General features: G+C 56.9%; 1 protein-coding gene across 5 annotated transcripts in view; it reads right to left on the bottom strand.

Moving 5' to 3' along the window:
* Positions 1-594: 594 nt before the first annotated feature.
* Positions 595-13,979, bottom strand: part of CAMKK1 (calcium/calmodulin-dependent protein kinase kinase 1, alpha) — a 27,739-nt gene continuing 14,354 nt past the window's right edge. For all 5 annotated transcript variants that reach the window (XM_014541957.1, XM_014541955.1, XM_014541956.1 and 2 more), the window contains exons 10-16: positions 10,617-10,816; positions 8,589-8,642; positions 7,804-7,877; positions 6,175-6,262; positions 5,874-6,002; positions 5,172-5,275; positions 595-2,628 (exon numbers count right to left, since the gene is read on the bottom strand). In XM_014541957.1, the coding sequence (XP_014397443.1) occupies positions 2,556-2,628; positions 5,172-5,275; positions 5,874-6,002; positions 6,175-6,262; positions 7,804-7,877; positions 8,589-8,642; positions 10,617-10,816 (722 nt within the window). In that variant the 3' untranslated portion in view covers positions 595-2,555. The remainder of the gene's footprint in view (positions 2,629-5,171; positions 5,276-5,873; positions 6,003-6,174; positions 6,263-7,803; positions 7,878-8,588; positions 8,643-10,616; positions 10,817-13,979) is intronic.

Raw genomic sequence — 13,979 nt, 5'->3', positions numbered from 1 at the left:
ACTTGGTTTAACCTCAAAGAACCCTGAGGAGGTGCTATGATCCGCATTCGATCGATAAGGAAACTGAGACTCCTCCAATGACTTGCCGAGGTCACACGACGATTAAATGGCAAAGCTGGATCCAAGTTCAAGGCTGTCTGACCTCAACGATGACTCTTTTCATCGTGGCCATGAGGGCCCTAGGATCAGCAGGAAGCTGTGGCGTCCAAAAACCCCAGGCCAGTGCCCAAGGCCAAGGGGGCACAGGGAGGACACGGGGCCCACGTCACAGGGCTCCTGTAAGGCTCCACTGGGACTCCTGCCACACGGGGAGTAGACAGCCCTGAGGACCAGACCCCGGCGCCCCTGGGCCCCTGTGAAACAGGCCGGGTGCCCCACGAGCAGCCCATTGGCTCCCCAACACCCTGTGGTTCCAAGCAGGAGCCACAGGACTTGCTCAGCAGCCTGAGCCAACCCTCCTCCCTCCCTCTCCTCTTCTCCTTCCCCCCAGAGCCCCTCCCACCACGGTCCTGCTCAGACCTTCCCAGAAATGCAAGCACAGCCAGCTGGCGAGAAAACACACCCAGAAGCACAGAATATACACACAAAGTGCTGTTGTTTTAACTCAAGAAAGGGCTTTTAATGTTTTTAACTCACTTCCTGAGAAGTTAATGTTTATAACACTCTTATGGAGTTTATTCATCACTTGTGCTACGTTCAAAAACGATGCCAACCCAAACCCACGGCGGTGGGGTCAGCACGCCATCCAGGCTGTGACCTGGCCAACGAAGCCAGGCTCACCTTGGAGCTCTGCGAGGGTAAGTCCGACGGACGTCGCCCCCTTGAGGCCCCACCCGCCAGGCCCCAGCGCAGAGATGCTCAACGAAAGCTTTCGGGTCGGTGACCGGCCTCCTACGAACTCTATGACAGTGTTCTTAAAAACAGTCCCGAACTGTTTCCTAAGCCCTGGTTACAATGCCTTAGCGGAGAGGAGCCAGGGAGAAACGTGGACCCATTGATGACGGGCCACATGCTGCTCATAGTCTTAAATAGACATAGAAACTATATTACAGATGCATGTGCCAGTGCAAGACATGCGAGTGTGCTGTGCAGCGGATGGGCACGCACATGCGTGTGTGCGGAGGCGCGACGGACACCCACAGGCACGGAGATGCGCAGGAGGGACCCTCCTCCGGCCCGGCCTCCCTTCCTTCTCGGCACAAGTCCTCTTGCGAGATGAAACCCACGCCCGCCACTGTACCCGCTTGTTTGGCCCACGTTTTCAGGGGAGGTATCTGATGAGTCCTGCTTTGCTTTCCTTTGGAGGCCAATCTCTTGAGCATTTGGTCAGCGAACACCACGCCATCAAGGAGTTCCACAGAGATGTCTGCCCCAGCCTGGCCGAGTCGACACACACAGTCCAGCCCTCCAGCTCGGGGCAGGCTGGATGGCGACTGTCCTGGGGTGAGGCAGTGGTGGAAGGCCTGCCGTTCCATGGCCACCTGCCAGCATGCACGCCCCACCAAGGGCCCACTCTAGGGCGGCCTTCACCGTGGGCAGCTTGTCCTTCAGCGTAGGAATGTGAGGGCAGCTTCTGGGCCAGATGGGGAGGCCGGTGTAGGATTGGAGACTGGGTTCCAGTTACTTCAGCATCTGCAAGGCCACGGCCCTGTGAGTCCAGGGCTCTCAGGCCATGTCGGCCCCTGGTGTCTCTTCTGCAGCCATGGCTCTGAGGAGCCACAGAGGGAGTGATGCGGGCAGGGAAGACGTGGTGTTCCTGGCTCAGGTCTCTGCTGAGAGTTGAATTCAGCCCTTTCTCTGGCTAGTGCTGGGTGTGAAACACAATCCAGCACGGTCAGTTCAGCTCACCTGGCTGCACGTAAGGGTGGGGTGCACTAGGAACCACCCAAAGCTTTGGAGAGGTCATGTGCTGTTCCCAAGCAGGTCTTTGTAGCCCCTTGCCCCCATGTAAAAAACAAAAGTAAAAGACAACAAAACGAGAATCTGAATTCTCCAATACTGGCCCCTGCCCCAGTGAGGCCCCGGAACACCCATCAAAGACTCAGAGACTCCACACCAGTGTTCTCAGCAGACTCGAGCTCTGGCAGCGCCCCCCCCCCCCCCCCCGAGGGGGCAGGGTACACCCCTCCATGTGTGTGGCAGCTGAGCCCGGCCTGCCCAGCCCCAGCAGGAGGTCTCTGCCGTGGTGGTCAGCCAGGCCTCCTCCTGCCATCTCGGTTTCTCGCCTCCTGCCTCTGGGCCTTGCCGACGAGCCACGTGGGGTTTCTAAGGCACCGAGCGTACCTACCTTCCCCACAACGTGGGTTCCACGGGGAGAGCCAAGACGAGGAGAAAGGCTCGAGGGAGCCCTGCCCACCAAACCCCAGATGACACACATTCCAATCCTGTCTCGGACACGCGCAGAGGTCATGCAGCATGACGGGGGGAGGGGAGCCAGGAGAGGGTCCACAGTCCCCAGCCCCCTGCCCGCAGGGGCGGCTGTCGGCATGAGTGCAGGGGCCTTTGGAGGCGCAGGATGAGCGTGTTGCTGGGTGGACCTGGGCGCATGCAGGGGCTCAGGACGCAGCCTCATCTTCTTGGACACCAGGGAGCTCCGGGCTCTTGATGCCTTCACCACACCCGTCTTTCCTGTTCAGGGGATACAGGGGGCAGAGGGACCTTAGGGCTCAGAACATACACTCAGAAAGGACACTCTCCCGCACACTCACAGGCATCCCAAGTTCGCCTTCCTGCGTCGTGGCCCCTTGCTGGTCTCCCTACCACAAATCTTGGCTTACAACACTCCATGGCTCCCTACTGCCCAGAGATGAAGTCTGGAGCCTCACACGATCGGACTTGGCTGACCTCCCTGCGCCCTCGCAGGCCTTCCACGTAGGCCTAGATCAGCCCCCACAGTCCTGAGCAGAGGGCTTTGGTTTTACACTTTCTTTGTCTTGTGCACAGGTAGAGTAACCCGTCAATCTTGGGATGATGTCACACGTTCAACAGATTCCAGTATCTGATTTCCCCCCTAAGACCTTTCTTTTTAAAATGACCAATGAACGGGTTTTGATATCTTAAAAAAAGGGTCAATTCCATTTAACTTGACTGTAGAGCTTCAACTATTATCCCAAAGCATACAAAATAGAGTCAATCAAGGACAAATTTAAAACCTGCTTTGCAAAATTAAACTTGAGTCACAGAATTACAGATTTTTATAGCTGGAGAGTATTAGGCCCAATACTTAATAAAGGGAACTGGCCTGTCTCCCCATTAACATGGCTATAAAAGGACAATGATTCCCTTCCTCACTTGCAGTCCAGCCCTGGGCGAGGCATAGATTAGGTGGGTACAGGATGTCTTTAGCCTGTGACTGGCCTGTCCCACCACTAGGGGGCGCTGAGTCACAGGCACTGAGCTAGGGTGACCAGATGTCCAGGTTTGCTGGCATGGCTTTGACTATGCATGTAGTCCTGGCATCGTTAGTAATAGCTTCCTCTTTCACTCTCAGAAGCGGCTGCATTGGATGCTAAGTATGTGATTCCCTGCACTAAGCCCAATTCCATCACCGAGGCCTGCAGACCTAGAGGAGCCAAAGAAGCCCCTCCCCAGGCCTGGCCAACTTACTGAAGAGACAAGGGAATGGGAAGTTCAGTGACACCGAGGTCTCTCCCAGACTCTACCCCTCACCCCTCACTGACCAGAAAGTCTGTCAAGAGGAGGAAAAGAGGTTGGTATATGGATATCCTTGAGGGTAAGCAACCTCTGGCAGGGAGCAGACACCAGCTTGTCCATGATGAGGGGACCGGCACTTCTAAAGGGCCCACTCATGAGAGGGCGGCCTCACAGAGCCCTTGTCTGGGCCCCTGGACAGCACAAGTGAACAGACTCCTTCCTGGGAGGCCGAGGTACCTGGACTGTGTCTGGCTCCCTCTGGGGAGCACGCCTTCCCCACACAGCAGGCTGGAGACACAGCTCCTCCTCCCTGCAGCTCCCTCCCCGGCCAGAGGAAGGCACCCGCGTCTCAGGGCCAAATGCGGGTCCAGGACCCTCGCCTGGCTTTCTGTCTGCAGGTCTGTGCGCAAACTCCAGCAGACCTGGTTGGCATCCCCAACTGACTTTTATTTTATTTTAGTGGGAGAAGGTGGACAAGCTGAAGACCAGGCTCTCGGAGGTTTGCGGAACTGCTTTTCTGACTTGTAGCAGGTGGTGACCGCACATGCCTGGTTCACAGTAGGGAGCCTTCAGCAAAGGAGGGTTCCTCTTCCCTGGCCCGGACAGCTGGCCTGTCCATGCTCACTTGCTGAACAAGCGTTTACAGAGCGCTGACCAGGCACAGGGCCTCCGCAATGGCTGGAGGTAGCATGGGCCACTCAGGAAAGCAGCCAGCACCGCCCCACGCCGGGAAGTCGGCAGAAGCTCCCTCCCTCCACAGCCGAGCCACCCTTCTATGAGGAGCAGACATGAGGCCTTGCTGCAAACCCTACCATGGGCTGAGGAAAGGAGTGCAAACCGGCACCTCGGAGGCCCAGCTGAGTATCCCCCTGAGGAGACAGAGGGAAGCTAGGTAGACAGGGACCGGGACCAGGGAGGGGGAAGCAGAACCAGGGCACCCAGCTAGGCGGAGTTACTAAGACAGCCCAGCTGGGCGGGAAAGAAAGGCACATGCGGGAGACATGTATAGATATTACTAAGACAGGCAGCTTGCAAATAACCAATCACAAGAATATTACTAAGGCAGAAGTCTTTGAAAGAACCCATCAGAAGCTAGCAAGCATGGGTACAAAAGAGCGTGCACTCCTCTCCTTCATTCTCCAGCGTCCGAGGTTCCTGGCTCCGGTGCCATAAGCCACCTGGGACTCTACACATGGGACTAATGGACTTTAATTAGCTTGGATGCTGAACTACACCCAACTGCAACATGGAACGGAAGCTCTGGACAGTGGCCGGCTTTTGGAGCCCCAGCTGTACCTTTTCCAGGACTGGCTTCTCTCAATAAACGTTGCTTCCACTAACCCCTTCTGTCTGCGAATCCATTCTTCAGTTTTGTGAGACAACAAATTCGGACTCAAACCCCACATTTTGGTTTCAGCTCAGCCTCACGGCCCAGTGACAGTGAGAGTGGGAGGATGTGCCCCCACCCCGCCCCACCCCAGGGGGTGCCCTGCAGGTCTCAGCCCACCGGTACTTACAACAGTAAGTTTCCTGGGACAGACATGGAGCGCTCTTCCTTCCGTGCTTGGGGCTCAAACGGGTTCCCAAAGGACCGCTTTCTCAGCATAGACTTCACCAGGATCTAGGGAGGGCAGGTCAGTCAGCATGAGGAACACAGTCCCCCAAGCACCAGACCCACTGGCAGCCTCTGCTCGGACTCCCTGGGGGGCAGCTGCTAGGTGGGCCGTGCTGAGTGGGCAGAGAAAGGAAGAGTATTCCAGCAGAGGGAAGGATAAGGGCACGGAGGACGATGGTTGAGGGTGAATTCCGGGAATTGGCAGGAACCCGGTGCAACTGGTGCCTGGGGGACTCAGAGGCCAGAAGGAGGCCTTGAGGGGCCTGGGATGTCCCGCTGAAAGTGGGGCTTTATCCTGAGGGCATGGGAAATGCCTCCTAGCTGAGGCGGGAAGGATGGGGTGAGGAGTGCTTGTGCCGGACAGCGCAGAGGAAACTGTGCAGCGGCCTGAGGGACATGCCAGGAGCGACTGCTGCACCCTGGCTCTCCGACCCTGTCCCTCCTCCTGCCACAAGGACAGTTCCAGGAAAGCCAGCAGAACAGGGGCCTCTGGTAGCATCGGGGCTGGCCCACCAGGCGGCCTTCTACACCCCCACAGGGCCCAGCAGAGAGCTAGTCTCGGGCGATGGCCACGCCCTCCTCCCAGGACCCCTCACCCTCTTACCACTGTGGTCCAGCTGGGGATGAGCTTGACCGAGTTCTTCACCTCCTCCTCGGTCACCTCCACCACGCTGCAATGCTCCTCCTCTGAGGGAAGGGGCTCCTCCCCGTTCTTGGTCACCCACGGGTGCAACTGCAAAGTCAGGAGGGCAGGGAGGGTCAGGGACACACGCACAGACACCCAGTGAGCAAAGGCCCATGGGCATGTCACCACCAACAGCCTTGAGGGAACCCAATGCCCACCAACCCACAAGTCCCGGGGTAGGGGTCTCCACAGGAGAAACTGAGGTCTATGGTTCCCCCACCTTGATGTCTGGCACCCCAATTCTCCTTTCGGGATTCTTGTCTAGCATCTTCAGGATCAGGTCCTTGAGCTCCTCGCTGACCTTTGGCCTAAAGAGAGGAAGGAAGGAGATGAGGGGAGATGGTTGATGAGGATAATTTCCTTCCCACCTCTCCCTCCCCATCCTGCTTCAGGGGTTCCCTGATTAGCACCCCAGGGCAGAGACACACCCACCCCTCATTGCTCAGACAGCAGGGGGGCACCCCTAGGGATGCCCCTGGAATAATGTGAAGAGTCACTTTATAGGACACCAGACGCTGCCACTCGGCGTCTTATCCTCTCCTGCACCTGGGAGGTGGCAGGAAAGATTCTCACATGATAGAGGAGACCGAGGCCCAGAGAGGTGAGCGGGTTAGCACATGGCTGCCGAGCAGAGTGAGGGCAGGGAGGAGGGACTCAGGGGACAGGGGACCAGGACAGTCAGCCCCACATCAGCCTGGACTGTCTCTGCCCAAACTCTGGGCTTCTTTGCTACCATTCTTGGGGAGCCCATCCCTACAAGCCTGCAGAGAGTGAACCCACTCTTGGGACTGCTGGCCCTGGTGCCCTCTGCTGTCCTAGGTGCTGAATCCTGGCTGGGAGGACGCTGGCCTGGCAGGGGTCCTGCAGGAGCAGAGGCCCAGGAGACTGGCAATGGCAGGGAAGGGTCGGAATCCAGATGCCTGGTGCTGCAGGGCAAGGAGGCTGTGTGGTGGCAGGACCCAGACATCCTGGAATGCCAGGGCCAGGGCGTGGCCTCTCCCTGTGGGCTCTGGGAAGCCTCGCAAAAAGCTGAAGATATGGTGAGATTTATTGTGCTTTATCAGGGTCAACCTGGCCTGACTGGTGGCTGGACTGGATGGAGGCTGACAGCAGGGAGACCCAGGCAGGCACCCAGGTGGCAATGCAGCTACGAGATGGTTAAGAGGTGGACTTTAGAGGGCTTGGGGACCAGACAGGCAGTGGGCACGGGAGAGCAGAAGTCACTGAGGAAAACTCCTAGGTTGGCTTGTGACCTGCCGTGGGCACTTTGGGCAGATGGCAGGAGGGCCCTGAAGACTGAGGAGCCTTGGTAGTCAATGTCATTATGAGAAGAACCGTGGATGAGCAGGGCGGCCTCTCTATACAGTCCCTCTGGGCTCAGAGACCTCAGTCACAAAGGGAGGGAGAGGAGGGACTGGCTTCCAATCCCAGGCCCACTGATAACTTTCCCCCAGGACTCCACTTTTCCATCTGTGAAACGGGGCAGCACATTGGCATCTGGAAATCCCTGCCCACCTGTGGGGAGGGGGTGGTGAAGGTTCCCCATGGGTCCAGAGTCTGCATGGGGGTGGTGCCCTGGCCCCCCTGGAGGCCTTCTGTGAAGGAGCAGTGTGAATGTGTGACATGGTCACCCTGCCCCACTCCCAGCCTCAGAGCTCTATCTGCACAGAGACCCATCCCACTAGATGTCTCAGAGGCCCTGAGCCAGTCCCACCTCCATCTGCTCAGGGCCCTCCCAGGAGCAGCACCCCCACCTCCAGGTCTGCAGGTGGGAGATCAAAGGGCAAAAGCTCTGCTAAAGACCCGCCTCCCTGGGGGTGGGCAGGAGCCCCTGTGGCGGACTACTCACTCCTCAGGAAACACCACGTCCTCATTCTTGATCTTCCTGTGCAGGGCCAGTATGTAGTCATCGATGAATGGGCACTGGGGTGAAGAAGCAGACGAAGGATGTAGGCCCAGAGCCTTAACGCGTGCTGGAGACCGGCCCCATCTCTCTAGGACCCCTTAGTCGGGAGGAACCTCGTCTAACTCGTCCAGGGCCTGGCACACAGCAGGTGCTCAACAAACACTGACTGACCAAATCAGTCATTGAGGAAACCATGAGGCTGGGTGTACCCACCCGGTTACAGCTGCCGGCAGGGAGGCCTCCACTCCGAGGCCTGGGATCTGGGAACATGCTCACTGAGGTTCCCTCCTGCCCCTCAGTGTGGTCACTAGAGTGGGAGCACCTGGGGACAGGGATCTCGGCCAAGTCAGTGTCGGGTGTCCCCAAGGCCCAGCCTGACCCAGAGCAGGAGTCAAAACCGATTGGTTGCATGAATGACCGACTGAGTGAATGTGTGTAAATGAATGGCATCGAGGGACAGGACCCGGAGCACTCGGCTGGAGCGGTGGCGACTCCACCATCCATCCCTGCCTTCGGGGTGGCTGCTGTCCCAGGACGCCTGCACATGAATCCCCTCCCAAGGGGATAAGAGAAAAACAGAAAAAGCCTCTTTTCCCTCGGTCTTCTCTGAGACCAGTGGCCCCTTTCAAATGTCACGTCACTTTAGGACACAGAGGAAGGGCCTGCTCCTGTCAGCCACCCTGGTTCGGCTGGGCCCAGCCCATGGCGCCAGCCCACCCAGCACTCACCTTCCCATAGACAAAGCAGTACAGCGTGACCCCCGTGGCCCACACATCCAAGGCCTAGAAAGAAAACAGCTCCCATCAGTCCCCCCAGAATGAACCAACACCCCTTGCCTGCCAGTTGCAGTGGGCTGTGGGAGAGGGCGTGCAGGGAACCTCCTTCCTCAGTCATGTAGTCACTCAGCAAACACTCCCAGGCCCTGGCTCCATGCCCGACTCTGTGCTGAGCCCTGGCCCTGCCCTTCAGGGATTCCAAGTTTCTTTGGAACAGGCCCAAACTAGATACATTTTCAACTCTACAGGTGCAAACCTCTTTTACCTCTAGGTCACATTTGCTGTACCCATCACAAATGCGGCCGGAAACGATGGTGTATTGAACTTACACATGCTAAACCAGCTCATCACGCCTCGTCCTAGTGATCCACTGGAGAAGCCACCATATGCCTTCTTTCGGACCCCAGAAACAGCCCTGCCCAGGCCGAGGGCTAGTCCATAACTCTCCCCAGCTCCCCCACGCTCTGGTTCTAGCATGTGCTCTCTCTGTTTCCCCTTCTGGAACCCCACCTCCTCTCCTGGTATCTGCTTTATCTCGTATGGGAGTATATTCTCAAATCTCTACCTACATATTCTCGCTACAGATGCCTCATCTGAATCCAATCCAGGAACACAAACAAATGCAAACTGACATCATTCTACAAAGTAACAGGCCTGTTCTCTTCAAAATGTCAAGGTCAGGGGAGAGAGAGAAGCCAAGCTCTTCCAGATGAAAGGACACCAGGGATGTGACAGTGGATTAAGCAACGGGCTCTGGATCCGGCCCTGAACCAGAGGAAGACAGGGCTCTGAGGACAGTATCGGGACAAGTGGTGAAATCTGAACAAGGCTGATTAGATAACAGTCTTTCATCAGTGATACATTCCCTAATTTTGATCATTGTACTGAGGTTATATAAGAGAATGTCCTGTTTTTTGTGTTGTTTTTTTAAATTCGCTGAGGTATTTAACGATAAAGGAGGAGGAGATCTCCAACTTAACTCTCCAATGGTTCAGAAGAATGTCATACGGTTACACATAAACACAGGGAGAGTGGTGAAAAGGTATATAGGACAAAATGTCAGTAACTTTTTTCTTATTTCTTATATTTTTTTTCAGTAAATTTGGAATTATATCAAAATTGAAAATTAGCCCAGTTGGCATGGCTCAGTGGATTGAGCGTCCTCCCATGCCAAGAGGTTGCTGGTTTGATTCCCAGTCAGGGCACATGCCCGGGTTGCAGACTCGATCCCCAGTGGGGGGCATGCAGGAAGCAGCTGATTGATGTTCCTATCTCCTTTCCCTCTCCCTTCCTCTCTCTCTAAAACAAATCAATAAAAACATATTTTTTAAAAATTGAAAATTAAAAATTAAAAAAGAATCTCTATCTACACCCCTGACTTCTCTCTTGAGCTCCACACCCCACACAGGCATCCACATGCCTCCTTGGCAGGATGCGGGGTGCAGGGGGGGAGCCATCATTCCACAGGTGAGAACAGGCATGTGCGGGGGACACAGGGAACTGCAGCCCCTGCTCAGAAAGCTTTGCCCACTGCCTCTCACTCAGGAGAAAACCTGAACTTCCAGGCCTCGCACTGCCCGAGCCCCACTGTGCCCCAAGCCTGTGCCCCCATGCTCTCTGGGCCCCACCTCCTCCTCAAATCCTCCCCATTCTTCAAAGCCTAGTTCAAACCCTGCCACCTCCAGAAGGGCAGAGAGCTGGGCTGTCTGGGCTCTGCCTGCTCCAGAGCCCCATCCAGAACTCAGCACAGAGCAGCTGGCAGGGGCGCCTTGGGGACATTTTGCTGGAACACGAGAGGAGGCCAAAGTTGGGGCGTTTGTCAGACTCTAGGCAGAGGTAATTATGAAGGAAGGGACTGTGTTCGGTGTTCACCCCCGAGATACAGGACCCTGGCGTCTTCAGCTTGGAAATGAGGCCTCACTGCAAGCTACCCCACCCCTTGCTGCTGAACCCCAACCCAGCCCAGGCCCTGGGAGCCACCTTCCCACTGAAGCTTTGGCCGGTATCAGAGATGGCCTCGGGGGCCATGAACGCCGGGGTGCCGGCCGTGCTGGACAGCTGGGCGTCGTTCCCCTCAAACTGGTTGCTGACGCCGAAGTCGGCGATCTTCACGTGCCCGTCGTCCCCCAGGAGCAGGTTGGATGGCTTGATGTCCCTGTGGACAATCTTCTGGCAGTGCACTACGGACAGAGGCAGTTGGAGCGCCGGCCGGGCCCGCGGCCCAGGCCGTGGCCCAAACCCGCCCCCCAGCCAGGGAAGCCTGTCTGAAGCCAGCTGAGAAGGCGCCCACACACACTCCTCTCAGGGGGACCCCAGAAGAGGACTCCAGGGCCCTCTGTTCTGCTCTGCAGAGAAGGTACTGAGGCCGGGCCAGGCGGTCCAGACCTAGGACTGGACTCTTAGGGGCCTTCGGACTCCAAGTCCAGTGCTCTCTCCATGGCGATCAAGGCACCTGTTACTGAGGGGCAGGTCAGAGGAAACTGGGGGAGGGGAGTGCACGGGCCATCCCTGGCTCTCCCAGAGATGACGTGGGTACAGTCTGCAGGCCCACAGCCTATCAGTCTTCCCCAGTCCCATCCCCCACCCTGACGGACAGAGATGCTCCTGCTCCTTGGACTCGGGGCGGGATGGCAGGGCATCCTGCAGAGGCACTGCCTGAGCCCTATGGACTCTGGGCTGAAGGAGATCCAGGGAAGGGGGCACCCAGGCCTTGGGCCTGCAGGATGCACATGGCCGACCGAGTAAGGGTCAGCCTTCGCTAGCGGGCTGGGAACTCTTCCTGCTTCTCGGGCTCAGCACTGCTGGGAAGAGACAGGCAGCTCAGGCGGGGAGAAGGCAATGACCCCGCCCCACGGCCATGCACTGTAGGCTCCCTCCTCAGCAAACACCTTCCCCTGGACAGACAGACCCCAGGATGTTGGGAAGGAGGAAAGATGGAGAGGGAAACAGGAGAGGGGAGCGGAGGAGGGGATGAAGGCTGGGGGCCAAGGGAACGAGTGAATGAGGGTTCTATAACAACAACACCAATGGTCCTGCAGTGCTTGTGCCAGATGAGCACAGGGATGTGACACACACCTATCCGTCTCAAGAGGCTGTGTATTTGACCATGGAAAGTGTCTCAAATTCTTATCTCAAACCCTGGCCTCCCCGCTGAACACCAGGCTCTCTGTCCACATGGATATCCAGTAGACGGCTCAATCTTTCTCCAGAAGACGTCTAATCCAGAACTGCATTTCTCTGTCGGGAACCCCCACCACCATCACCGCCAAACAAACAGAACAGAAAACCCCTGCTCCTCCGCTAGTCTTTTCCTTTCTGTTAACAGCGTGTCGCCCTTTGCTCAGGTCTCTCTCTCTTAGACCCCACAGCCAACTCATCAGCAAGTCCCACGGACCCAACTCTAAGATCTCTTCCAGATCCAGCTGCTCTCACAGCTGCATCACTGAATTTGCTCCATCTATAAGCATCAGGCTGGACGCTCCCGCCAGATCCTTCCTGGGCTGCCTCAAGTCTGCCTTCGAGGCACCAGAATCGCGAGGCCGTCCTCAGCACCCGAGCCTCCATTCACCTGCCTGTCAGCCCCTGGTGCTCACCTATCCACCCAGGAAGCCCTTCACCTTCATTAGCTGGGTGTTGATGAGGCTTTGCCCAAAAGTCAGGTGGGATTCGCTTATTTTTGTTTGTTTGTTTGTTTGTTTGTTTGTTTTGGGGGGAGTTGTTGAGGGGAAAAGAGGGTGGGAGATAGATCCTCAACTGAGAAGAAAGTCCCAGGATAGGAAAGGGGTGGAGGCCAAGCTGGTGCACCCACCAATGACCACACCCAGAGTAAAAATGCCCCCTGCCTATACCTCAAGGACCTTGCTAGGGACTTTCGGCAAAGCCTTCCTCTCTCTGTGCCTCAGTTTCCCCATATGTACAAAGAGAATATTAATCTGGGGGCATCAGAGTGGCCCAAATGCGATAAAGACAGTCCTGGTTCCTGTCACCTCTGCTGGGCTCTCATCCTGTCCTCCCAGGGCAAGAATATGCTTCCTGACAAACCAAGCTAAGATCTTAGAGAAAGGGGGCCCCACTCCTGCTCCCCAAACCAGGCCAGAAGCCCAGGTGTCTGGGGGCCCTCCCCAGGACTGGTGCTGGCCACCCCACCTCCTTCCTGTCTCCTCCCACTGCCATTGCCCTAATCCAGGACTCACCATCTGTCACTTGGCTGTGGAAACAGCCTTGTCCCTAACCAGCTGGCTGCCTCTCGCCTTCAGCCAGCCACCAGGCAGCTGCTGGACAGAGCTTTCTAAGGTGTCACCCTATCACGCCTCTCTGCTACCCAAAGCCTCCGAGCTCACAACACGACAGCATGAAGTCAGGAACGTCCTCTGCGGAGGCATTCCCGGCCCTCATGCCTCAACCAGACTGAACTTCTTCCCATTCTCCAAGAGTCCACGCCCACCCCCTCTGTGCCTCTGCCCACCCAGTTCTCTCTGCCTGCTGTATTTCTCCCACCATCCCACAAGCCTGGCCAACGAACTCCTACTCATCCTTCAGGACCCTGGTCCCAAGTGGCATCCTCCAGGAAGCCTCCCTCGGCCCTCAGTGCTCTGACAGCCCCGTGCCTCCCCAGCTCTGGCAGGCACTGCACTGTGTCATCTGCCTGCTTAGATTCCTGTCCCTCCTACTGGGCGTGAGATCCTTGTCAACTCCCTGCCCCCAGCTATCACTCAGTAGGTACTCATAAGTGAGTGAATAAGTAGGAATAAAGGGACTTGGAGGTAGAGGCTAAGATAACATCCTCCCTCCTGAGCTCTTGTCCCTTAGGGCCCCTCACAGTAAACCCACACTGCCACCACCCACAGGCTCCATGACAGCACAGGCTCGGGGCGGCTGGACGTACATCTCTTCCTTCCCACCCCTCTTGAGGCCCTGCAGAGAAGCTGAGCATGGCTAAGAACTCAGCAGGGGAGAGAGCCAGACAGAACACCCAAGGCACAGAATCACTTGATGATGACCAGGCACCAGGAAGGACCCCATTCCCCTACCAATGGTCAGCAAACTGTGGCCCCTTGAGTGTGGCTCTTCCACAAAATACCATGTGCGGGCGTGCACGTACAGTGCGATTGAAACTTCGTGGCCACACTCAAGGGGCCAAAGAGCCGCATGTGGCTCGAGAGCGGCAGTTTGCTGACCACTGCCCTAGCCTTTTAGGAGGTTTAGGCCTCGCCCCCAGGTCCATGGCCCCATCCCCAGCTGAAGCTGATTGGCAGATCAGCACTGACTGACAACACAGGCTCAGAGCCTTCTCAGCCTGGGCTCCGCCCCCTCTGGTGTCTCCCACCCCTCCCGCCCCCTACC

This window comes from Myotis brandtii, unplaced genomic scaffold, assembly GCF_000412655.1.
Source record: "Myotis brandtii unplaced genomic scaffold, ASM41265v1 scaffold284, whole genome shotgun sequence".
NCBI lineage: Eukaryota > Metazoa > Chordata > Mammalia > Chiroptera > Vespertilionidae > Myotis > Myotis brandtii.
This window is presented reverse-complemented; position numbering and strand designations above follow the sequence as displayed.